Raw genomic sequence first — 27,323 nt, 5'->3', positions numbered from 1 at the left:
CTGCAATCAAAATAAAAAAATTATTTCATTCTGGCATGAAAACGTTTGATTCAAAATGCCCTGCTGCACTACATAATAATAGATTTAATCAGACATATAACGTTCTCATATATTTTTCTCAACTAGTCCACTCTCTCTAAGTCTCTCTCTCTCTCTCTCTCTCTCTCTCTCTCTCTCTCTCTTTCTCTCTCTCTCTCTATCTCTATCTCTCTCTCTATCTCTCTCTCTCTCTCTTGCCCCCGCTCATTCTCCACCACTCTCTCCATCACCCCTTCTCTATTTCTCTTTTTTCCTCTCAATCTTGCTCACATTCTCTCTTTCATATCCTTTTTGTGATTCTAAAAACATTTTTAATTTTATTTTAAATTACTATGAAAATGTATGCAATGTTTAACAGTTGTATTTGTATTCTTTCCAATCTTACAATTTTTTGATGGAATTAACTTTATGTAACACAAATAGATTGAGATGAATAGTATTTATAATATAATTGTCCGAAAAGTCCATGTTCAGAAAAAATAATTTTCCATGTTATAATTGACGGTATTAGTAACATGGCGTTTTGTAAACTTGATGTAACGTCGGAACTGTATATGAAATTAAGCTCCTCCTTTCACAGGAAGCTGTTCATAGTAAAGCATTGTGTCCTCTAATCCAACCAAATGAAGCAGTTGAATTGTAATATCAGGTGAAATCCGTTCTGTCGCTTAATGAAGTCATCCAACGAGGTTGTTCTCAACTTGTATTCTAAAGACAGCAATTATATTTACTTTTCTCAGAAATTTAATATTACAATATATATAGAAACAAATAAAATGAATGAAAAGCATAAAAAGCGTTTTGAAAATATGGTTTTATAAAATATTATCATAAATTTTTTGCATACTTATTTTGTAACACACAAACAACATTTTACGAACAGCTTGGTCAGCAGACTCAAATTAATTTTCAAATTGAACATTCAGCCAGATAAAATAAGCTGAAAGTTAAACAGCGTTTAGCATTACAGCTAAAACATAATTAAGTACCTAACATCATTATAATAGTGTTTAAAGCATAGAAACTACAAATGAAAGGGAGTATGTAAGTAAGAAAGAGAAAGAAACAGTGAGAGAGAAAAAAGACAGTCATTGACATAATATGGGTAAAGAAAGAGGAAAAGCTTGTGGAAGGAAGAAATAGAGAGAGGGAGAGAGAGAGAAAATTAATGAACAACGTTTTTATAGTTGCATAATTTAGCCTAACTTTTTCATTGGACAATTACATCAAACGACTTGAGACTATATGTTGAAATAATAAAAATTTTAACAACACAGAAAGATACATAAATATAGAGGGAGAGAGAAAAAAAGAAAGAGAGAAAAAGAGGAGAAAAGAGAAAGAAAGAGAGAGAGGGAGTGTGAAAGAGAAATTGTGAAAGGTAAAATAGGCTAAAGTAAGAGAGCTGAATAAATAGCATAGAAATAGTAAGAGACAACCAAAATATTCCAAAAAAGTGAGAAAAAAGGAGAGAGATAGGGGGAGAAAGTGAAATCGTGAATAAAACGAGTAATAGTAGAGTAAGAGTGAGAAAGTTGGAGTGAAAATGAAATTAGGAAATTTTAAAAAAATATATTGAAAAGGTTTAAAGACATTTGTAAAACATATTCTCTTATATATAGGGTATATCAACTTTTATAGTCCACTAGCTTTGTTATTTAAAATAAGAATCCCACACTTTTATTGCACAATTCGATTTTAGAGCTTATTTTATGCCACTTTTACTTAAAGGAAAATTTTGATAGAAACGACCATTTCTGAGTTATGGCCAACGGACGAAGCGTGACGGGGTATGCATTTTGTAACAAGATGGCCCTCGCCGTTTTAGATTTAAAATCAGGGGTTTTATACTGTGCTTTTTTGTGCAGGAAGCGTATTTGAGCATTTATTATAAACGACAATTTTAATAAATGATCAAATCTGCAAAAATACATAATAACAACTGAGAGACATTTTAAAAATAAAATGAACTCGACGATGATTTAAAAAAATTCTATCAAAATTTTCCTTTTAGTAAAACTGGCATAAAATAAACTCTAGAATCGAATTTACCAATAAAACTATGAGATTCTCATTTAAAATAACAAAGTTAGTATCATTTCCCAACTAGATAAGAAAGTTATGTTAAATCTGTTACCACCACGCGATTCCTAGCTACAATTATCTTGTGATTTCTATAAATCCATTTTTTGCTAATGTTAATTGTTTCCGAATTAAATGTGTGGTCTGTAAAAGTTTATACACCGTGTATTGCGCATATCGGCACGACAAAGAAATTGCAATTACAGTTTTTTCTCCCCAAAGTACTTGACAAATTAAAATGGCATCAAATATTCTGAATTAAAATGTTTAACTAGATGACGTGATCCACAATCTCAAATTTTAAATATGCATGAATTAATTAAATTACCAATAATATTAATCTTGATGGGCGTCGGTGGCTACAACGGTTTAGGCGTTGACACGGTGATCATCACTGTAAGGTCTCTGTTGCGAACCCTCGTATAAAAAATATTAATTACAAGTTAAACTTATTTGTTGAATGAAGAAAAATGTTAATTGCAAAATGCTTTTACCTGATATTAATTTATTTCAATTCATATGTAACATCTTACGCAAGAGCTTAAACGTTTGCAGTAAATATGTAAATGAAATTGATAAAAATGATTGATGTTTAATGTATTAACCCAATAAAAAGTAAAGACATTCTGCTAATTCGCATTACCGAACGAGATCGTTGAAAAATGACATTTTTTTTTCATTTGACAAACGGAAAATTTCAACATGTTGATATTTATCGCGTTATAATTGATCACACCTCATTAGCCAGGAGTTGAAAAACAAACAGAAAATGTAACATGATAATTATGAGAACGAATATTACGAAAATTACTGGTTTATTTATCTGGAACGACAAGTGTAAATTCAGTAAACATTACAGAACGGTTCGGGAGAAAAAACTGGATTTACAAACGGGTTTTAACGGAAAAAAATCCTTTTAATACACGTAAAACAGATTATTGACAGCTTTTCCAATTTGCTCCCACACAAGAACATTTTCAAAATTATGTTCATTGAACCTAGTTAATTAAACAGTGCGTTAAAACAGTTTAAAATCCAAGATAAAAAGACAAAGTTTGTCTAAAATGCTTAAATCTTAATGGGAAACTTTTTACTGCGGTAAATTGAAGTAATTAATCTTAAGATAATGTCCGTTTACTAAGACAGATAAATCCTTGACGTACTGTACCCGTAAGATCTTCCATATAAGGACCACACAATACGTAGTGATAACGCTTGGGCCAAATCAAATTTCGAGGTAAGTTGTTTTCAGAGCAAATTTCAACAATATTCACTCCAATTCATGATATATTTTATTAGAATCACCGGCATAATATACGACTTGAGTATCTTGTTGCAAATCCCTCGTTTTCGTGAAGCATTTACACCATCCGACATACGACACAATACGAAACAACTATCTCTTCTAAAAATTCCAGGATATGATATAGTTACAACAGAAATATTACAAAATTTGCCCACAGAGGTATACTTCATTTACAATCACGTACCTAAACAGCGCTGTACTCAGAAACACATATTTGCCATTACAATGGAAGATCTCAATAATTAACATTGTGGGGTGATTAATGACCGTTAATCGATAATTATTCAGAAATCGTGAGATGCGGTCTGGTGTGATGTAGGTTTCAGAAAAACATTTTCTTTAACGTTTCGATCTTTGTTGAGATCATCTTCAGGGCTCAAAGTGATTGTCTTCTGGGTAATTGTGCCATTCTTGCGTGCGAGTGCCTCTCTCAACACGACACCCAAGAATGGCACACCTACGCAGAAGACAAACATTTTGAGCTCTGAAGATGATCTCAATAAAGATCGAAACGTTGGCACGATAAAGAAAATGTTTTTCTGAAACCTACATCACACCAGACCGCATCTCACAATTTCTGAATAATAATTAATATTATTCATAAGCCAAATAAACTTTCTCTTCTTAGTTCCTATTGGTCAATTAGTCTCATATCTATACTTGTCACAATTCTAGAAAAACTATTTCTTCGACAAGTATTGCCCATAATTGAAAATGCTAATATTACTCCCGATCATTTCACACCTCACTGCAACGGGAAACTCAAGCTGCATCGTGTTGCTAAAAAAAGCGCCTCTTCCCTTGAACAAAACCAACATTCTCAATTAAGGTTTGGGTTTAAGATAAAAAAGTCAGGGTCACGAGGGGGATTCGAACCCACGACCTTCGGCTAAATACGCAGCTGTTTTACCACTTGAGCTATCTGTCGTGGCTTCGATCCACTCGGACACTAACTTCCCATATCAACCCCACTTTTTGAATTTTCCCTCCTTTTTGCCATTTTTCAAATGTCGTGTAATCTATTTGATTCTCGGCGACAAGTGAAATGGCCACGGAGAGCTTTAGTGAAGTATGGTTCATTTTGCTTACTACATTTTTTAGTAGGTTTCGTGGCCCGCTTGACCAAATAAATTTTTTTCAATTAAAAGAGATAAAAAAGTCAGTGTCACAAGTTGGATTCGAACCCACGACTTTCGGCTAAATACGCCGATGCTCTACCACTTGAGCTACCGTAACTTCGTAAAACCAACATTGTTTGATATCTTCTTGATTTAGAACAGGCTTTCGGTTGAGCCTGGCACTCGAGCTAGCTCTGGAAAAGGAAGATCGTTTTCCCTCATGCGTACTCAGTCAAACTGAGATCACGGATCGACTTTGCCGAGTCCGTCGGACAACTGAATTCTCATCCTACGTACGCATTAGACCGGGTGTTCTTCAGTGAAGCATACTTGACCCATTTCCATTTTCAATATACGAGAGCTTCTCAGTGAGTAAAGGTCGAGGAGGTTAAAAGGTGTTCAGACTGGGATGCTTCTCCTACAAGTGACTCATTAATTAAAAAATATATTTTTTTCCAAATAGACCAAATATAATCCTATGTGTAATACTTCTAATATTTCTGTTTACTAAACCGATAAATATTACTCGTTAAATCGTCTTTCATTCATATTTTAATTTAGAAGTTTGCGCAATGTATATATAATTGTGTTCATAAACGTATAAAAACTCGAATAAAATTCTTATCCTATAAGCAATTGATTTTTTATGCTATCGTTCGTTTATAAATTATTTATTTTGCTTGACCATAAAAAAATAAAGAAAAAAGATACTGTTAAGATTCTAAGTACTCGTCTCAATTTAAGGGTATAAACCTGACAAACGATTATCCCACGTTCGCCCATTCTTGGTGGTTTGTTTGGAAAAGGACCCGGTTTGGGTTAGCAGTTTTTTTTTTGTCATTGGATAAAGCGGGCATCCTTTTAAACCCAAGTTGTCGGGCGGCAACAAAAACTCACTTCAGTGAAATGGTTAAAGTATTCCTTCTTCCATATAATCCGAAGACTTACTCGGTCTTTTAACCAGTGGTCAGGTGAAGAGCAGAAAATAACTCTTGTTATTGAATTTGGATAAAGTTGAGGGATGTAGTGAAATGGAAGAAATTATTATAAGTTTGCTAAGATTTCGCCGTATTTATTTTTTCTTCCTCAAGGCAATTTTATTAAAACAATAATGAAAAGATAACATCTGAGGTAAACATGTCTCGCCGTTATAAGAATTTAATTCCTCAAAATTAGTTTTTTATACACCGTCCATTAAACAACACTTTAGAGATATTTAATTTAATTTGCCCTGAGCAAAGCGATATACATACGCTGAAAGATAACTTTCTTTCATTAGCCATTGCTGAGGTATATCCAAACTTGAGACCTCCTGGTCGATTTTTACGTTATTGCTTATTGAAGTCTAAGGCATAAATAAAATTGTTTTTTTTATACCTACTGCATTGCTTTGAAATTGTCTTAAGTCCGTTGTAACAAAAAATTATCAAAAATATCTCATTCGTTAAATATTTAGTTATTGATTATTTGGAGGTCGTGAAATGCGGTGTGACCTAGGTAGTTTTCTTTATCGTGCCAACATTTTGATCTTTATTGAGATCATCTTCAGGGCCTGGGATTTATAAACAGTGTTTAAATTTTACAAATACGTGCAGGAAGTAAAAAAATGATTTTATACAATGCTAGAAAATTTTAGATTAAAAAAATGAATTTATACAATGCAAGAAAATTTTAGATAAAAAAAATTTAAAAAATGAATTTATACAATGCTAGAAAATTTTAGATTCAATCAAAGTATTTGTACTCACTCAAAGAGTATGTTTTTCGTGTAGATGTGTCATTCTTGTCTGTCGTGTAGAGAGTACCAGTGAGATATTGATGTTTTATGTTTTTATATGTTTGATTTTGAAGGGGTAAGGAAAGAAGTTGGGTCAGGAAACATTTTTTCTATGAGGAGTCAGCTTCTTATAGGTGAAAGGAGCCAACAATGAGAAAAAAAGGGTAATGGTTCGGCCAGATTTTCCTTTTCAGGATTATCTAGTCGTGTTATTTAGGAAAAGGAAAGCCAGATTGTTGAAGAATTAGACTATGTAGAATGTTTGATGTGTGGAATGTAATTATTATTAGAATTATTAGAAAATTATAGATAAAAAATGAATTTATATAATGCTAGAAAATTTTAGATTAAAAAATGAATTTATTCAATCCTAGCAAATTTTAGATTAAAAAAATGAATTTTTGCAATGCCAAAAAATGTTAGATTAAAAAAATGAATTTATACAATGTTAGAAAATTTTAGTTTATTATTATTTTATCAATTATAGATGATTATTTTCTTTCATCTAAAATTTTCTAGCATTGTATAAATTCATTTTTTTATCTAAAAATTTCTAGCATTGTATAAATTCATTTTTTTATCTAAAATTTTCTAGCATTGTATAAATTCATTTTTTTATCTAAAATTTTCTACCATTGTATAAATTCATTTTTTTATCTAAAATTTTCTAGCATTGTAGAAATCCATTTTTTTTGTCTAAAATTTTCTAACTGTATAAATTCATTTTTTAATCTAAAATTTTCTAACATTGTTTAATTTCTTTTCTTCACATCCTACATGTATTTTTTTAATTTTAAACAATATTTATAAATCCCAGCATCTGCAGATGATCTCAATAAAGATCGAAACGTTGGCATGATAAAGAAAAGTTTTTTCCTAATACCTACGTCACACCAGACCTTATCTCACGACCTGCAAATAATCATCAACTAACACCACACATTATTTAGTTAATTTATTTATAAATCATAAGGAGTGATTAACCGATAATGAAGTTAGTATTTTACTATCATTTTAGACAGTCTTTTATCCCTGTTTCGGCGTCTCGTCATCTTCAGATCTGCACCTTAATTTTCCCTTTTGCTTCTGGGTATACCAGAGTTTCTAGCGGACACATAAAAGTGATCAATGTCGATCGGTTCAACATGAGTTCGTGACTTGTCCAAACCAGCGATCACATGCTAAGCAAAATATTTTTTAACGACAAAATTTCATGTTTGTCACCCTGCAGATTAGATAAAGAAAATTCACAATTTGACTGTTTGTACTATTTGTATTTGCTACGTAATGGGAGAACCAATTCAACCAGAAACAACCATCATTTCTCCCTCTAACAGTTTAACGAAACAGCAACGAAAATCAAACAATTTAATACGGCCAGATTCAATATTTCTTTTTTCTAACGTCTACTTCACATCACAATAGCCTATTACATTGTGTTTTCTGTGCCAGAAGCTTTAAAAAACTGATAAAACAGCGCTGTCTACTATTTTAAGAGTCACGATAGACCGTATTCGTTTTACACAATCACCTGTTCTTCAGTATTATTTGTAATTCGTAACTTGTAGTTTTTAAACATGGCTATCTGTTTAAAAAAATGTAATTTTCAAATGTGTTTAGTCATTTTTGTTAGTTTTTCTGCTTATCCTTGTTCTTTTAGTTAGTCAGACGCATTCCGGTTTGATGGCGTCTTCATTGGTGGTCTATGCCTTATTTTATCCTCCCAATTAAACATAACTTTCTCACTAAAGATAGCTTGAAGTCAAAACACCCGGGCCTAAGTTCATACCAAGTTTTTGGCAATCGAGCAAGTTTTACTTTACTTTGTGAAGGGCGTTCTTTCTCAAAATTAAAAATTGATCAAGATTACGCCACCGCTGGAAAAGTTAAATGAATTGCTAAATAATAATTAAGGATCATCAAAATGCAAATGATCCTTGAAAAATTTTATTAAAATCAAATTTCATTGTAGACTATACAAATTAGTATATTTTACAAATGCGATTACAGTAGGTTTTTTCACATGGCCACCGCATTAACACCTTTGCCAGCGCAGTACCTGGAAGAACATGATTGTTCCAGTGATGAAAATAAATAGACAGGGCTGGAGCAGTAATGTTAGGATGGATAGAGAGGACATCGGGAACGAATCAGTTCTTTGACAGAAGGAATGTTGAAGTCATCGTGGATAGTGATGTTAGTAACGTAGTAAAGAGACAACTTGTCTGAGGATTTTTGATTGGGAAAATTTGATTGCTGGATTTTGGACGGCTCCCCGCCGGAGTCCTACTACTGAACTTAAACGTCAATAAATATAATTTAAAATATTACAATTAATTAAGGTTTTTAGTTGAGATAAAAAAGTCAATGGCACAAGCGGGATTCGAACCCATGATCTTCGGCTTGATACGCCCCTGCTCTACTACTTGAGCTATCGTGACCTCGATCCAATAAATTTATACAGTTGTTGATTAATAATAAAAAAGAATATAACAACTATAAAGAAATAACAAATTTTGAATAATAATAAAATTATTTACTTTCAATAAAACATTGAACAAATTCCATTAAATGATTATGAATGTACGGCGCGAAAGAGCGACACTTCCGCAACACTCACAAGTCGTGCTGGTTTAGCCTAATTGATGTAATTTCACTAATTTCGTGGTCCGCTTTACCAATTAATATATTACAATTAATTAAGGTTTTTTAGTTGAGATAAAAAAAGTCTAATTGATATATTTATAAACACATCCCTAACCATCCCCAAAGCGACATAAACAATCAATAAGGCAGAGTTCCAACGATTGAGGAGGCAGACGAGAGGACGGCAGCAGGCCTAAGGAGAGCCACGCTGGATTTGGAGTTACTCGGTCGCTTGCAACTTTAGAAAGAAGATAAAGTCAAAATAAAAGTGTGTGACGTTATCAAAGACAAAAAAACTGCTAGTGAAAAATTCTTGTGGAGTGGTGTCCGAGTGGATCGAGGTCACGATAGCTCAAGTTGTAGAGCAGCGGCGTATCAAGCGTATCAAGATCGTGGGTTCGAATCCCGCTCGTGCCATTGACTTTTTTATCTCAACTAAAAACCTTAATTAATTGTAATATATTAATTGGTCAAGCGGACCACGAAATTAGTGAATATAATTTAAAATTATGGTTAAATAATTAGTAACCACTAATGACCTTTACATCACTTAAGGGTGTAGCCTCCACTTGAACTTAGTTAAAAATTTCATTGTTCCCTTTCTGGCACCCTGCTTTTGCCGTATCCGAAAGCCACCTGCCTTTTCCTCCAATGTATCGAAGAGCCAGAGTAAGCTATAGAACGAGACAATTGGGCATGTTGACATGTGAAGACTTAGTGTCACAAGTTGATCGTGAGTTCACTTATCGCACACCGACCAACTCCACCAAATCGGTCAAACTAAGAATCTTTTTTTTAACGTTAAACCTTAACGATAAATGATTTTTTATTCAGTTGTTATGAAAAAACTAAACTAAAATTCTAAATAAAAAATCCTAACTGCCTAAAGCGACAAGCTGTTAAGAAGTTTTAATGTAAAAATAGGTTATTTACCATTTGAAAATTCTCGTCACCAGGTGACCCTAGTTATGAGTTCAAAACTGTAGTTCAGTGTTTTTATGGTTTAAGTACGTTCATGTTTTGTCGGCTTTCGCTGCTGATCACGTCTCAAGCCTCCACTATCCTAGGTATTAACTGACGATTTTAATAATGAGAGTTACGTTTTTCCCGCGATAACAGTCTTGCCGAGTTACAGGCTGGTCCAAGCTCACGGCCTATCGTTATAATTAGTTATTTCGTGAATTGCGCGCGGTGCCACCTTGGGACTTGACTGAGGCCAGCACGGAAATTTAAACTACTGCTTTGAAGAGTATCGCGATAGTGGCGGAAAATGGTGGGTTATAGTTTAATGGCCGATAAGTGAATTTTGATTTTACATGAGCAAGCAACATTTGCTGGAGATAGCTTCCAATAATTATGCATAAAATAATCCCCCTTTTATATCATTACTTTGTCGTTAGATAGGTGTTTTTGAAAGTTGCTTCTAATATTAGGTATAAACAAGTTTTATTTATTTAAACAGGAAAATGCTTAAAAAACTATATATAAGAGCTCTACAATGAAAAATACAATTTTGTCCAGATGAAAAACTTCATTTATACGTGTGAACATACTTTTATAAATCATACATAGAAGAAGGAAATTTTGCTGAAAAAATTAATTGAACAACTGATAACAATTATATGAAAAATAATAATAATATAAGATCTATTTATAAAGCATAAACATAAACATAGACATTAATTTTAATAAATATTCGATGAGAGTTTTATAAAACTTAAATTTATCCATATACTTCCCTAATTTCGTGGTCCGCTTGACCAATTAATATATTACAATTAATAAAGGTTTTTAGTTGAGATAAAAAAGTCAATGGCACGAGCGGGATTCGATTTCATTTGTCGCCGAGAATCCAATCCGATTACACGACATTTGAAAAATGGCAAAAAGGAGGGAAATTCAAAAGGTGGGGTTGAGATGGGAAATTAGTGCCCGAGTGAATCGAGGTCACGATAGCTCAAGTGGTAGAGCAGCGGCGTATCTAGCCGAAGATCGTGGGTACGAATCCCGTTCGTGCCAGTATTTATAAGGTGGTGGGATTAATATGGCGGGTATAAAAAATAAAATAATATAATAAGTCTGTACCCGTTAAACATAAAAGATCCTTATATTAATAACAAATTAATGAATCGAATATATCTTATAAATGGTTACAACTAATTAAATAAGGAAAAGGGAAAATTTTCTTATGATAGAATGTATTTAAGTATAAAGTTATTTTTTGGTTTCTTTTTCTCTGGACAAGTTGTATAGTATAGTGTAACAAACCTTTATGAACGAACACCACTCCACAAGAATTTTTCACTAGCAGTTTTTTTGTCTTTGATAAAGTCACACACTTTTATTTTTACTTTATCTTCTTTCTAAAGTTGCAAGCGACCAAGTAACTCCAAATCCGGCGTGGCTCTCCTTAGGCCTGCTGCCGTCCTTTCGTCTGCCTCCTCAATCGTTGGAACTATGCCTTATTGATTGTTTATGTCGCTTTGTGGATGGTTAGGGATGTGTTTATAAATATATCAATTGGACTTTTTTTTATCTCAACTAAAAAGCCTTAATTAATTGTAATATATTAATTGGTAAAGCGGACCACGAAATTAGTGAATTTATATCAATTAGGCTAAACCAGCACGACTTGTGAGTGTTGCGGAAGTGTCGCTCTTTCGCGCCGTACATTCATAATCATTTAATGGAATAGTTGTTTAATTGTTGTTTTAGTCAAAGTAAATAATCTTATTATTATTCAAAATTTGTTATTTCTTTAAGTATTTGTTATATCGTGAAAATTCATTTTTTGATTAGCCCTAACACTAAAGCCATGAATAAATCGAAGATATTATAAGAAAGAATAAGACTAATAGAAAAATCGTTTTGGAAATCATTCACGAATGATCGCGTGTTGGAAAAAGTGGAACAAAACGGAATTCTCCCATTGAGGGAGAAATTTTGACAAGTGTAAACGAGGCGATCAGAAAACTTGGCCCTTTCCATGAAAAGTTGATAAACAAATAATCACCCATCCCAGGAAAGTGGCACCAACTGGGTAGAAATAGAAAATCAAGAACTGAAATTGTTGCATTGAATGGTAAATTTGTAAATTATTAATAGTTTGCCAATCCTAATTATTATTATATATTCCTGAAACCAATACAAAGGAACTGACTGTTTTATTGATTTTTTTTAAATTGTCCTGACTCCGATTTTTTAATAACAATTTCCCATACGAAAATGGGATGAAGATTGTTTGCTGGGATTTGTTTTCAATGAGTTTTATCCTTGATTTCTTGAACTTTTCTTCCAAATAGGAGTGGAATCCTTTAAGTTTCAGAAAGCTTCTATTAGCTCTTGAGCTTTTGAAAAGAAGACGGTAACGTCTGCATATACAAAGAGTGCTGGTTTCTGAGTGATAGTGTATAATGAATAGTGAATGGGACCAAGGATGCTGCGTTGCGGAACAACTGCCTCGGCATAGGGGATGAGTCAGAAAAATGTTTCGATTTGTATTTAAGCGTACTTATCGGATAGGGGGAATTTCAGGATGAGAAGTATTAAGAGCGAAACAGAAAGCAAATCAGTCTATGCTTGGTATGGTATGGTAAAAAGGATACTAAGAAGGAGGGTTTGCGCTCCCCAGGCACTGCAGCCTTCTGGCTTATTGCACCTTCCTAGTTCCTTAGTTCAGTGCAATATTCCTAGAAGTATCAGGTCATTGACTATCGCTGCTGCAATTTGATTCCCTACGTTTTTTCCGTACGTTAGGTTGCTTTGCGAAGATGATATGGGTGGTTATTGCCTCCTCCTCGTTACATAATCTGCAGATGGGTTGTATATGACCATGTTGTGTAGATGTTTTCTCAGATGCATGTGACCGGTTAGTAGTCCTACCACTCCTCTAAGGTTGGCCCTCCCAATTGCAGCAATAATTTTGCCAGTCTGGGTGAGGGTTGTTTCGGCAGAAGTTTACTGTGGTCTGTATGCTTAATAGAAGTATCCTAGGTCGCAGCAACTCTTCATCCCTGGACTCCAACGCATGTATACAACGCGATAACTCTTACTACTCTGCTGTACAAAGCTAAAGTATGGAGATGTAGCTATTTTATTATATTCCCAATTCTAATCAACTACATCAAGAAAAACTTTGAAATCATGCGAAACAAACCTGAATGGATGGTTAAGATGAAATTTGGACTAATATCTTTATACTATACTTTGTTAGGTATGATGCTTAAACGAGGTGCCAACTTTTGGAAATAATCAATGAAAGATATCCTAAACCATGATATAAAACTTGTTGACTTATTGCTTCTGTTACATCTTATGACTCAGGAAAAAATTAACAAAAAACAGCCGGGCTGTTCATATCAAAATTATGCTTAAAGGACTGGGATATAAATAAATGTAGAAAACTCAAGATCCTAAGAGAATCCGCACATTTTTAGAAATTAGATTATTCACGTACAAAGAAAAACTAAGAGGTTTGAAACAATAAACTTAGTTTGTTTCAGGTTTTCCAAAATCTTCAAAGAATGTAAAATTTTGTCCGATATCTCCAAGGAAAGGACCCTTTCCAGGTCGGAATCCGGGTCATCAACCAGGTCTATACGAATGGGATTAATTTCTCTAAAATAATAATCAAAGGGATACGCTAAATATAGCGTTTCTCGGATTTTGCTCTTTTTGATCTGCAAGAAGCTGAGACACTCTCACATATTGTTTATACATGTCCTGTTTACAACGGCTTAAGGCCAAATTAACTGTTTCTTTGATGTGAGGGTGCTACGTTCCCTTGCTTCTGACGGGTGTTCCATAAAAGTGAATTTTTAAATATTTAATCATTTAAGGGAGGCACTTAGATTAAGCAGTTTTATTTTGAACGAATGAAAATAAATTAATTACATAATACGTTAATTTGCATGGAAGAAATTAGTATATTTAAGAATTATAATATAACTGCTTTGTCCCATATCTGTCAATGCAATAATATGAAACTTGTAAAAGTGGAAAAAAAAGTGTTTTTTTAAACTTCGGTTTTAAAATAAATAAAATTTATTGTCTATTGTCTATTTCTAAGGGAAAGAAAAGATTGAGTTTCCTGAACAATCCCGGTAGCCATAGAAGGAATAAGGATAATAATAAAAATCTAAAACCTTATTTATGTTTAATTTAGCTCTGCGAAATTTTTTATTCTGTCCTTCGAACAAGGTATTTTCTAACTCTTTGGAAATTGCCGACTATCACTCTTTTTAAAAACCAACCAAACATGTTTCATCCTTCCGTCCTGTCTTTCTCAGTTCTGTAGTTAATAAAATTTTCGAACTTATATTAAAACGCCTATAACTCATCTTGGAATCCAAATAAACTATTGCGAGTCATCAGTACGCTCCACAATCCATGTGTCATCAAACATTGCTTGACATTGCTCAAGCATCGAAAGAGTTTGGCCACTGGGCCTCCTGTTTTTTGTATTGAAGGCCATTCTACAAAAAACCTACTACATAATTTTAAAACCGAACCGTTACTGAAAATGATACAAGGCACAGTGATATACCCTACCCTGTTCAAGCTGGCGTCTCACATTGGAGCAGTTTTGGACTAACCCTTACACGATATGTACTATTGACATTCCTCCCTTCCAGAAACAATCTTATCTACTTTTGCTAATCATACGGAAATTTCTTTACAAAAATGACAGCAGGTAGAGACCATCAAAACCATTACACTACGATTAATTTAACAGAATTGAACAACCTCTTATCAAAAGCTTTACTCGGATTTCGCACATAAAATTAAAACTGAACGAACTAAACATACATTACATACGATCTCCACACTCGACATCCCAACTTCAACTTCACTACAAAAGGTTGATGAATACTATGATTTTGAAACTTATGTGGACTTAGGGTATCGAACTTTACAAGTTAACCAAGCATGCCAACTCGGAATCGGAGGTCACTTCCGAAAAATTTCATCAATCCCTTTCGGCATTAACATCTTAGTTCAAGTAGGTATAAGCATCGATGGTCAATGTTTAAAAAACATCTAAAGTAGGCGACCGATGCTGAATGTCTTCATCAACATCGATGTTACTGTGTCGATGTTTTATGATCATCGATGGTGGGCTGTCGATGTTTTATAAAAGTGACCTATCAGAACCTGTCAGGAATTTTCAATTTGTGGTTTGAGTAATGAGTTATCAAAAAATCATCGACATGTAGAACTGTAGACTATAGATTCTATGGTTGTACCACCATCCGATGTTTAATCGATGGTGACCATCGATGTTTTTTATCGAGGCTCATCCCTAAGTTCAAGTTCCATAAATCTTCTTCGTCGATTGAAACGCCGATGGCCACGTGATATCTAACGTATTACGACGAAGAAAATTGAAACTGAGCCATTGAGTGATTTCTCTTAATATTTCTATCAAGTTTGTTTTATTTGTTCTAGCCCATTTTGTCTATTGTTATTACTATACAGACGTATAAATCAATCAATTAAAAAAATTTATCCACACATCTTACTGCAAGAAAATGAACGACATATAAATTCCCATTGCCAGAAAGGTACACATATAAATATACATTCAAACACAAATAATGAATCGGCAAAGCTAATTAACTAAAATCATAATGATTATTTGGAGACCGTGAGATGCGTCTAAACTTTATCCAACTGAAACGTCTTATGATATATAATATAAATAAACATGAAAATATGATATATAATATAAATAAATATAATATAAATAAACTAAATAATATGTGGTGTTTAGTGAGCGTTACTTAATGATTATTTGGAGGTCGTGAGATGCGGTATGGTGTGACGTAGGTTTAAAAAACATTTTCTTTATCGTGACAACGTTTCGATCTTTATTGAGATCATCTTCAGGGCCTAGGATTTATAAACATTGTTTGAAATTTACAAATACATGTAGGGTGTTGAAAAAAATAAGAATTTATACAATGCAAGAAAATTTTAGATAAAAAAATGAATTTATACAATGCTAAAAAAATTTAGATTAAAAAAATGAATTTATACAATGCTAGAAATTTTAGATTAAAAAAATGAATTTATACAAAGCTATAAAATTTAAGATAAAAAAAATGAATTTATACAATGATAGAAAATTTTCAATTCAATCAAAGTATTTGTACTCACTCAAATTGTTTGTTTTCATTTTTCAATTTTTTTAATCTAAAATTTCTAACATTGTATGAAATCATTTTTTGTAATCGAAAATTTTCTAGAATTGTATAAATTCATTTTTTAAATGTAAAATTTTCTAGCATTGTATAAATTAATTTTTTTTAGTCTAAAATTTGTTAGCATAGTATAAATTTATTTTTTTAATCTAAAATTTTCTATCATTGTATAAATTTGATTTTTTTAATCTAAAATTTTCTAGCATTGTATAAATAGCATTGTATAAATTCATTTTTTTAATCTAAAATTTTCTTGCATTGTATAAATTCATTTTTTTCCAGATCCTATATGTATGTAAAATTCAAACAATGTTTATAAATTCCCGGCCCTGAAGATGATCTCAATAAAGATCGAAACGTTGGAACGATAAAGAAAATTTTTTTCTAAAACCTACGTCACATCAGACCTCATCTCAGGATCTCCAAATAATCATTGGCTAACGGCCATTAAACACCACACATAAAATCATGACTAAGCTTTCTATCACTACAATGAAGATTTTTTTGTTTCAAATAATTATTTATCAAACTTCGTCTTGATTAACTAATGCATATTACAATTTTTAAAAAAATCTACTATATTTCATTTGTTTAAAATTGATACAAGGATTAGCAGAAGAGACCTTTTAGTGGATGTCCTCATCACGAGGTACAATTGGAAAATCAACGGTCAACTTCACGGTAGCGTCACTTCAAAAGTCGCGTGTTACTTCCGTCGAAGATTTTGTCTCGCCTCTGAATAAAAGTTAATTTCCTTTCAGCGAAAGGCAGGATTCTATTAGCCTTCCGTTCTATATGCATATTCAACGGCATAAAACCTCCTTCGCCCTCTTAAAGCGAAATTATAATCAAATTGAGATTACCCCTGTTGGTAAAACGTGCCAAAATTGGGCCGAGCATCTGTCACGAGTAACTGTATTTTTATACACGGTGTGTCGTTAAAAATAAAAATTCTTCATCCGATCTTAACAACGATATGAATTAATGGAGGTTTGTATCGGATCGTGTTTTTTAAAACAATAAATTCTTCGATTTACATTTAACATCAATGATAGATAAGCGGCCGAAAGATAACAGAAATAATTTCCATTAATACATGAACTCTATTGAACGAGTTTGCATATCATTTCCTAAATTATGCAATGCTTTTCTAAATAGGTTTTAATGTATTATTGATTTTTTGTATAATTAAATATAATAATAAAAAATATATAAGTGTGTTTAAAGTGACGGTCCTTGTCAAAAACGCAAACTACAGTTTGGCTGAGTTAACTTAAAAACAAATTGTGACAAATATGTCGGCGGAAAGCTAATTAAAAAAAGATTTATAAAGATAAAGATTAAATATCGTGTAAATATAGAAAATATATGTGAAATTTAAGTGTTATTTATACAGGGTGTCTCATGAACAGATGTCGAAGGTCAGAACAGGTAGTTTTGATTACATTATTGGAGAGAGCATAAAAAATCTGATGTTTAAAAAAAATTATGTTAATTTTAATAATATTATTCACTTTTTCTATTGAGAAAAAACATCTTTAATAGATTTGCTTGAAACCTCGATTTTGATGAAACTCGGTTTTTGTGGGTTTCATCAAACCGTACGTACTTTTCGAAAAAAAAAGACATACCACTGGAATGTTTATTGAACGGCAACAACGATTTTCTAAAAGTTGCACATTTTTAGGGAGTTTTGTCTGATGCTAGCAAAGGTTTGAAACTCCATAAAGATCGTAGTATTGATTTTTTTACCGGACTTCGCCACAGCGGAGGTCATATCATTCCCGGCATTCCGGTTTTTTTAAAGAAAAAAAATTTGGAATATTTCGGGACCTTTACTTCATATTGACGAGTGCGTGTCAACGCGCAACCGGTACAATCACCGATAATCAGTCCCTACAATTCATTAGAGTTCGTGGTCCGATTGATCAAATAACTTCTTTTCAATTAATTGAACTTTATGAAAGGTATTGGTTGAGATAAAAAAGTCAGTTACTCGAGTGGGATTCGAACCCACGACCTTCGGCTAAATACGCCGCTGCTTTACCACTTGAGCTATCGTGACACTAACTTCCCATCTCAACCCACCTTTCGAATTTTCCCTCCTTTTTGCCTTGTTTCAAATGTGTAATCTATTCGATTCTCGGCGACAAATGAAATGGACACGGAGAGCTATGGTAAAGACATACTTCATTTTACTTATTAAATTCATTAGAGTTCGTGGTCCGATTGACCAAATAACTTCTTTTCAATTAATTAACCTTTATTAAAAGAATTGGCTGAGATAAAAAAGTCCGAATCCCGCTCGTGACACTGAATTTTTTACCTCAACCAATACTTTAATATAGATTAATTAATGGAAAAGAAGTCCCTACAATGTTTACAATGTTCAAATTGTGGAAACTAAACAGCTACCAGTTGTATTGTAAATATCTTGTTATTTGTTAACCTGTACTTTATTAATAATAATTTTAAAGACATGATGAAGGGTCTTGATGCTATTCGATACCTAGAGAAACCCTGGGTATTTTTTATTTTAATACCAAACTATAATATTAAAGACTGATATCAATTTTATCGACAAAAAGATGCATGGGTAACGGAAAAAATCGTATCTTCTCGATGGAGTGTGTTAAAAAAGTTTTTCGCGGTATTTCCCTCCATTTATAGTTTAGTATCACCCAATTTTCTTTTAGATCTTGTACCAAACATGAATAAAAGATGAACTTTGTTTAAATTTCTTAGCAATTGATATTAAAGATTATCTGGAGATTAGGATTATACTAATTATTGACCAAACTGTCCGACAGACGGTCCAAAGCGTGACGAAATTGTATTTACTTCAGTTATAAATGAGATTCATTGGTGGAAACTAAATTTTTGTAAATAATAATTTATTTCCTCATCGATTGTATTCTACTCATTCAAAATTGGAACGTTTTTAGATTATCAAGAATACTAGAAATTTTCTAAAAATAACCAAATTAAAGATTACATTGTTTAAAAACGCTTTGAAATTGGATAAAGTAATGGTAAATTTAAAGTGTGATATTATTATAATTTATAATTAAATGAGTTGAAACAGTTTTTGTTGATGGTGAATTGTGTTTAGAAATCCAAGTAATATTTTACTAATAACAATTTTTATAAATACGTCTATATTCATGATATATTTTAGAAAAATATGTACATAAAACGTAAACAAATTTGATGTTTACATAAGACTTTTGAGCTGAAAGTACATTTGCCCAAATGTCAAAAATTTCAAAAATATAAAACAACAGACTAAACCAAAAAATAAATTATAGCATCATCAATGAAAAAGTAATAAAGACAGAAAATAATATACATGTTTATTATAACAGATAATTAATAGTAACATTAACAAATTTTTTATGTTGAACGATATTTTTTTTACTGTCAATATACACTATATTAATTTTTTCAGGTAACTATTAGTAAAGTTTAGTAGGAAAATTTAGTATTTTGATATTTTACAATATTTCCGTTAGTTTTCATAATCTGCCTAATGATATCATAGTTTTAGTTTTTTTTAAACAAAAATATGAAAACTAACAAATTGTTAAATATTTCAGTATAATATGTTGGCTGCCCAAAACAACAAGGGAGGATAGGTGGACCGGAAGGTCGTAAACTATCAAAGGAATGACTATTTTGTAAAGACGAAGGAATTTGTTAATATATCCTTCAAAATAATTAAATTTGTAATAAACTTATTAATAATTTAGGTTATTTTTAATTATAGTTATATTTAAATATGCTTACTGGAAACTGAGATGTATTTTAAATAATAATTTGGTAAAAATATTACAGTTTCATAGAATATCAAAACGGTGGTAAATGGTAAACAACTGTAAAAGTGTATAGGATAAATGTAAAAGTGGGCCAAAACCTCAAATAGTTCTAATTAATAAGTTATAAATGAGTAGAAAATGACGATAAAAACAATTGTTTAATTACGAAGTATTGTATTTTTTCACAAACAGCTTTCTTAATTTGTTTCTTTTACATATATTCTAACCTAGAGAAAATAAAGAATACTCTTCTGTTTTATTTTAGAAACAATCATGTTTTTAGTATTGGTTGTAGTATCTTATTTCAACGATCTAAAACTATCAAAGTGGTAATAAAGTTTTAATAGCATTTCTCAATGCCAGGAAACAGACAAGCAAGAAACTAATATCGTCAAGATTGTGCTGAAATATTATTTGGTAAACAATTAAATAAAATATTGATTTATAAAGAAAAAAACATAAAATGTATAAACGTTCAATATTAAAATAAGTTGAAATTAACCAAAAATAATGTTTAATAATGTTTATGTACGTAGGTAAATCATGCATATATTGAAATTTCACGTTTTTGTGGTAATAAGGATTTGATAAGAAAAAAATAATATTTTTTTAAATCTATTGTGATTTTATTTTTAACATTTATTATCCATTATGGAACGCACGTAAATATTTAATTTTTCATTTTTGCTTTTTCTTTTCCATTTTCTCAGCTTGCAACTTTACCTACCTGGTAATGCAAGGAGGCAGAAAGTCAAGCAGAACAGCAGAGGGGTCATAGTGATTTTTTAATCGCGATATCTGCCATTTCACCCACGACGGAGCAAACCCATACGACGTGAATTACGCGATCTGTCGGCGTTGAGGGTGGCGCGATGGCGCTGGTCAGAGGCAGGAGCGAGACTGAACACACCAAACATTTTCGACCGCCCGCGCTGCCATCGACGGCGGGGACGAACAACGACAAAACCCACCCCCCAACACCCCTTCGATTTTTCTGTTAATATAACAAGTTAATACTTTAAAATTATTTACAAAATAGAAAAGCGACGAAATAACACAGAACATACGGAAATGCAGAAACCCTCTGATGGAAAAGAGTGATAGGTGTCCAAATTCCAGGTTCATCAAGTTCAGACTTCTTCTCTATTATCTTTGAAAATATGATATGACATTTTCATTTATTTTTATTTCTATATTGTGTAAATATTATATTTATATAGTTGAAGAACATAAATCTTTCTCTCAGTTCTCAGATGCAATTTTTCTTCCCGAGATCTTCACTGCTGCATCTGTTTCATTAATTATATTTTTTTAAAGAACGATCTCTTATTTTGCAAACTGCATTGTTCAGATTTATTTAGGCCGATTTATTTATTTCTCAGAATAAAACTTTTTCAAATAAGAGAAAAATTGTTACATTTCCATTGAAGGTTTGATAGAAATAAAATCGACGAATATTTAGTTTGGTCATTTTTAACATGTTTCGCCTGCCCCATTCTCGCAATTTTAGGTCTATCAATTGCGTTTTTGTTTTCTTGAAATTTTCACAGCTTCATTTTTTATTATATTGTTTAAAAGGACAGCCTCAAATTTGCTGAACTGTCTTTCCCAGTTTTATTTGGATAAATGATAAATTGTAATGTTTCCTTTCGAGGTTTGAAAGGATGACAATGGAAGAATATGTAGTTTTGTCGTTTTCGGTCTTTTTGGCTTGATTATGTTTGATATTTAGGTAGGTAAACGCGTTTCAATTTTTATATTTGTGAATTGAATATTGTTCATATACAATATTGTGCACACAATATTATGCTAATTGGCTTCCCCAGTTTAATTTATTGAGAGAGAGAAAAAGGGAGAAAGAGAGAGAGAGAGAGAGAGAGAGAGAGAAAGACAAAAAACTTTATTCTGGGCCTACAGTCCCCTAAGAATAACAAAAACGTCACAAAATCATTTACAAATCTGGCACTTCAATTAATGAAGGTTTGTCGTTAATGTCAAGTAAAAAAGTTGAACTAAATCACATAATACAAAATATAAAAAATAGAAATAACAGAAGTAATAATAAGGAATTAGAGAAAAGTGGTAATAATAAAGGATTCTCTGTCTTTTGCGAACATAATCACATACTGTAAGCTTAAAAGTTGAGAAAAGGAAGGTAAAAAGTGTTCTAATGAGGCAAAAGCACGTAAAGGTATCGTGAACTATGTTGTCTCTGTTTGGAGGGAGATGTTGGTACATGCAGGTTATAAAAATGGTAAGTGAGGCAGCTTTGCGGATTGACAAAGGAAGAGAATTCCAGAAATTTGTGGCTCGAACTAGGAAGGACTATTTTGGCAAAAATATTCCTCAGAATAAATTCTTTTTCAAATAATATATATATGTTAGATTTCTTCTTAGGTTGGAAAGATGAATGTATAAGAATTTGAAGTTTGGTCAGTCTTGCCTGCCTATACTTGAGGCCTATCAGACGCGTTTCGTTTTTCGAAACTTTTCCTCACTGGTTGATCTGAATTTTAACTTTTATATTTTTAATAGAGTTTCAAATTTTGTTAACTGTATTGCCTAGAATTTATTTAAACAAAGATATTTTCCAGAAAAAAATGGCTACGAATTGGGGTATGAAAGGTTGAATGTTCACGAACTTTCAGTTTGGCTTTTTACGACTATTTTATACGTTAATACTGTAAAACTATCTAGGGCGAAGGTTATGTTACACGCGCAATTTTGATTTCTTGTCACACTTAAAAAAAGGACATAGGTTTCATGGCAACAAAGTTGGGATGGTACTTTAATTGGTACCATTGGTAATTTAAAATTAAGAGAAATTAAACCCCGTGTTAACCATATTTTAAAACTAAAAAGATTAGGTCTTGTCTTGAATAGAGGAAAATCCCAAATGTTTTGTTTTTTTTAGCAAGGTTATTGACTACAAAAATGTTGGGTATTCAGCGAACTCGTCCGTTTGTCTGGATTCGACAAAAAAGGAAGTGGCGTTTCCATGGTAATGAAAAATACAAAACAAATCACTGTAGTAACGACGACTGGTGTTCATGGCAACCGAAAGCGTAAACATTTGGTTCCCATAGCAACGGGAGGCGTAAACATTCGTTCCCGTGGCAACGAGACCAAACAAACTCTAACTTAAATTAAAAACAAAAATACAATTTAAATTCAGGAGTAACATTCCGCCCACCAAATTTCCAGCTCATCAGTCAGAAAGTAAGGGTGACAGAGTGGCAAGTGTGCCATAGACTCCTTTTGGTGTTTTTACTTTGACTACTCTTGTTATTCCATCTTGACCACGGTTGCAGTGGATTACTCGCCCTCGTGGCCAATGTAGCGGTGGTGCGTGATCGTCTCGTAGTAGGATCAGCGTCCCTTCTTCGATTTTGGTTTCGGGGTTTGTCCACTTCCCTCTCTGTTTTAAGCTGTGCAGATAATCCCTTGTCCATTTCTTCCAGAGGCGTTGTGTATATTGCTGTAAAAATTCCCATCGGGAGAGCCTCGTACTGGGGATTTCTGTAACGTCCCATTCGAGCTGGAAGCATACAGGAGCGCCTATAAGAAAATATCCTGGTGTAAGAATGTCGAAGTTATCTGGATCAGAAGATAGCGGATGTAATGAACGAGAGTTGAGAAGGGCTTCTATTCGACTAGCGATCGTACTCAGTTCCTCAGCTTGTCTTAAAACGTTGGCGCAATGACGGCGTTAATAACCTTAAAATGAAAGTGAGAAGGATGAATCCTCCTTCGTATGACAACTTCACACCTTCATGATAGATCGGTCGTGAAGGTTTAACATAGCAAAGCGCCGTATTTCTGGATCATTTCAAGTTTATTTTAATTTCTCGCCCAGACTCTCTCTCTCTCTCACTCTCTCTCTCACTCTCTCTCTTTCTCTCTCTCTCTCTCTCTCTCTCTCTCTCTTTCACACAGACACACACACTCACTCACTCACTCATTCACACACACACCCACACACTCATCCTCTCTCTCTTCCCTCTCATCTTTTCTTTATTTTTTTTTATCATTAAAAAATTATTACATTGTGTTTTCTATGACAGAAACTTTTGAAAGCAAATAAAAACGGTTTATTATACGTATAGACTGGATAAACCATCTTCGTTTTACACACTATCACCTGTTAATGTAGATAATAGCATGTCGATTTGTTCAACTAGAAATATCTAAATTTTACTACCACCTACACAATGAGAACGACTACTATTTATTCACAACTAGTTTCTTTTTTTTAAACATGACGGTAACATTTATGTCGGTCAATCAAATCGGTCGTTCCGATAATTTTTATCTTTTTCTCGCTGTTTTGTTCTGTCATTCGTGTTCTGGCGTCTCATTATCTTCATTGGTGTATCTGTGCTTTATTTTGTCCTATCAGATAAAAATACGGCGAGAAAACGATTGGAAATCAATGGATTTCGGCTCATCGTGCGTTACTTCACTAGCACAATTTGTCGTTTTGTTCAGTTTTTACAAGAAAACTGGAAAACAATGTTAAATAAAAAACATTTCCCTCCTGCAAAAAAACATTTCCCTCCTGCAAAAAAACATTTCCCTCCTGCAAAAAAACATTTCCGAAGTTGAATTCCAGTGAACTTCTCAGAGGTTTAAAAAGTTGTAGAAAACTATTTCGAAGATTTTTTCCACTTACCATAATCCCCAATTAATTTATTCTTAACTTTTAAAGCAAACTTACTTAAAAATCTTAGGTTGTTAATTGTTTGAAAGTTCGTGTACGCGCAACAGGTTTTCTTAGATAAGGATTTTTTAGATACTTTTAAATTCAAGCTTGTTTCTTTATCGGGTATAAACGATAAATGGACTGTGATTTTGATGAAAATTAATTATTTTCTGTTCAACATTTCTCTTGTAAAACACCAACGAATTAATGGAAATGGGACATCTCCGTGAATAAGCAACAACCAATCGTTTTTCACGGAAAAAAATGAAATTAATATAAATCCGACTTGCCGTAGATGAAAGTCCATCGCAATATTTAATTATGATTATTATGTCAGAGTTTAAATTTACGAATTGGTCCGTTATAGGAACTCTGTACTCGTCTTTTTTTGCTTTGCGGTAACATGTTGAATCTGTTAAGTGAAACACTGGTAAGTCTGACTCGGAACTTCAGGCCGCTTCCTGGTGGTAAATCTCTCCTAATCGCCCCCTCGCGTGATATAATGTTTTGCGTGACAGGGCTCCCAGTCCAAAAGAAAAAAGCCACTCCCCTGTACGTCGCCGCTAAAAAGCGCTAACCAGCAAATGAAAACGTCGACACCCTTCCGACTTCTGAATTATCGTTGCCCCTAGCTAGAAGTTTTTTTTCTGTTTTCTGGGATGATTTCCAAAATTCCGGGTACAAAGCCGTTCTTCTAAACATCAATTAGAAAGCCAGCCCACTACGCATTACATTGTAAAATTTTACATTTATAAGATATTTTTATAATCAAATCATTTATTATTTTCAATAAATAATCAAATAATAAGATCATCTTCATTCATGATTATTTATTACTTAACTGTCCGAATATTTCCACCGGTACATCCTATCGACGAAATCTGTTTTCTATACTGTACATTTTTTACTTTTTTGAAACTATTTTCATGGTTTCAGATTGTTTGCTAAAATTGAGTTCAAATTTGTAATAAGATTACCTAATGATAATTGTTTCAACTTAGGCTGGAGTAAATTAAGTAAAATTTATCTTATTTTGGAATTTTTCCAATTTACTGTCAAATTCGATTTTTTATATTCAAATCCTTTATTATTTTAAATAAATTATCATATAATATCTTCATTCATGATTCTTTCGTACTTAAATGTCTCTCCACCGGTACTCGTATCGATGAAATTTGTTATCTATATTGTAGATTTTAGCCTTTTTTTAAATTTTCATGGTTTGAAGGATGTTTTTTTAATTTGAGATTGCTTGCTAAACTTGAGTTCAAATTTGTAATATAATAACCTAATGATAATTGTTTCAACTTAGATTGGAGTAAATTAAGTTAAATTTAACTTATTTTTGAATTTTTCCAATTTAATCTTCAATTCATTTTTTTAAATTCAAATCATTTTTTATTTTAAATAAATTATCAAATAATATCTTCATTCGTGATTGTTTCGTACTTAACTAACCGGCCACCAGTACACTTTTCGATGAAATTTGTTTTTTACATTGTACATTTAAGCCGTTTTTAAAGTTGTTTTCACGGATTGAAGGTTTTTTAATTTGAGATTTCTTGCTGAAACTTAGTTCAAATTTGTAATAAATAAACTGAGGATAATTGTTTCAATTTAGATTGGATTTTAAATTACCATATATCGCTTCTATTTAAGAAAAAATATAGCTTGTTACCTTTATGGATATTCTTTTTTTTCTGTTCTGTGATTGGTTCCTCTTTTTTCTTAGTGTGTTGTATTAAATTTATTAATAACTTATTTTTAATTTTTTTCCAATTTATTGTCGAACTTGATTTTAAATTTCCAGTTTTTCCCGTATTTTAATTTTAATAGATAGATTAAAAATAATCAGTCAATGGACTAGATAGAACTCCAAATCTAGTTTTTGACCAGATAAAAATTATTTACATGGCCGATAGACTTAAACATTCAGGATCAAGGTGTGGTCTTGAAGAAGCAAGCAAATTCAGTTGTTACTGTCAAGTTTCGACCTATTTTAATATCATCATCAGCGCAAAACCATCTTAAATATGACTACAGATTGACATATTTAAATTTTTTACAGGCGTTTTTAAATTTCCTAGAAGACCGACTGAGTTTCAACATTTCCAAGTTACGACTTAGGGGTATGGTATGACTGAAGAACGGCTTTCTCAGTTACCATAGCCTTTTCTTGGCTATAGCTTACTACAATATGTATACTATATGTTTTGTCGTATCTTTCATTTTGAGACATAATCGACATTAGTCATCTTGATAGTCTAATCTTTCACATGTATGAGTTGCAGAAGTGTTGGTCTTGCGCGTCGTTAGAGCAAACTTACGACCAACATTAAACTAATTAATAAACCAATTAGCTGATAAATTAGTTTTGTTTATAAAAAGTAATAAAAATTAAATAATAACAAGGAGAAAATAAAAATTTAGTCATTGATATTATAGTGACGAGGTAATAAGCCAGATTTATTGGGTTGTCCGGAAAATAATGCAGGATTTTAAGTTTTCATTAAAAAAAATCTATATAAAATATTCTGTTTACGTTTACAGGATTACTCATTTGTATGAATGTCAACACTTATTAATCCTCTTCCAAATGATATTGTTTGTTTACCTCTGTAGCATTCCGCTACTTG

At 32.3% G+C, this 27,323-nt stretch overlaps 1 protein-coding gene across 1 annotated transcript in view; it reads right to left on the bottom strand.

Annotated features, from left to right (window-relative positions):
- The window catches only part of LOC106662324, a 408,805-nt gene extending 387,939 nt beyond the window's left edge, over positions 1-20,866 (bottom strand). Inside the window, exon 1 of the mRNA XM_014386347.2 lies at positions 20,713-20,866. Coding sequence (XP_014241833.1) covers positions 20,713-20,761 — 49 coding nt within the window. The 5' untranslated portion in view covers positions 20,762-20,866. The remainder of the gene's footprint in view (positions 1-20,712) is intronic.
- Positions 20,867-27,323: the final 6,457 nt, after the last annotated feature.

Source organism: Cimex lectularius, unplaced genomic scaffold (assembly GCF_000648675.2).
Source record: "Cimex lectularius strain Harlan isolate CLEC.00 unplaced genomic scaffold, Clec_2.1 scaffold106, whole genome shotgun sequence".
In the NCBI taxonomy this organism is placed as follows: Eukaryota; Metazoa; Arthropoda; class Insecta; order Hemiptera; family Cimicidae; genus Cimex; species Cimex lectularius.
The sequence above is the reverse complement of the archived record's forward strand: the minus strand, read 5'-3'. Positions and strand labels throughout refer to the sequence as shown.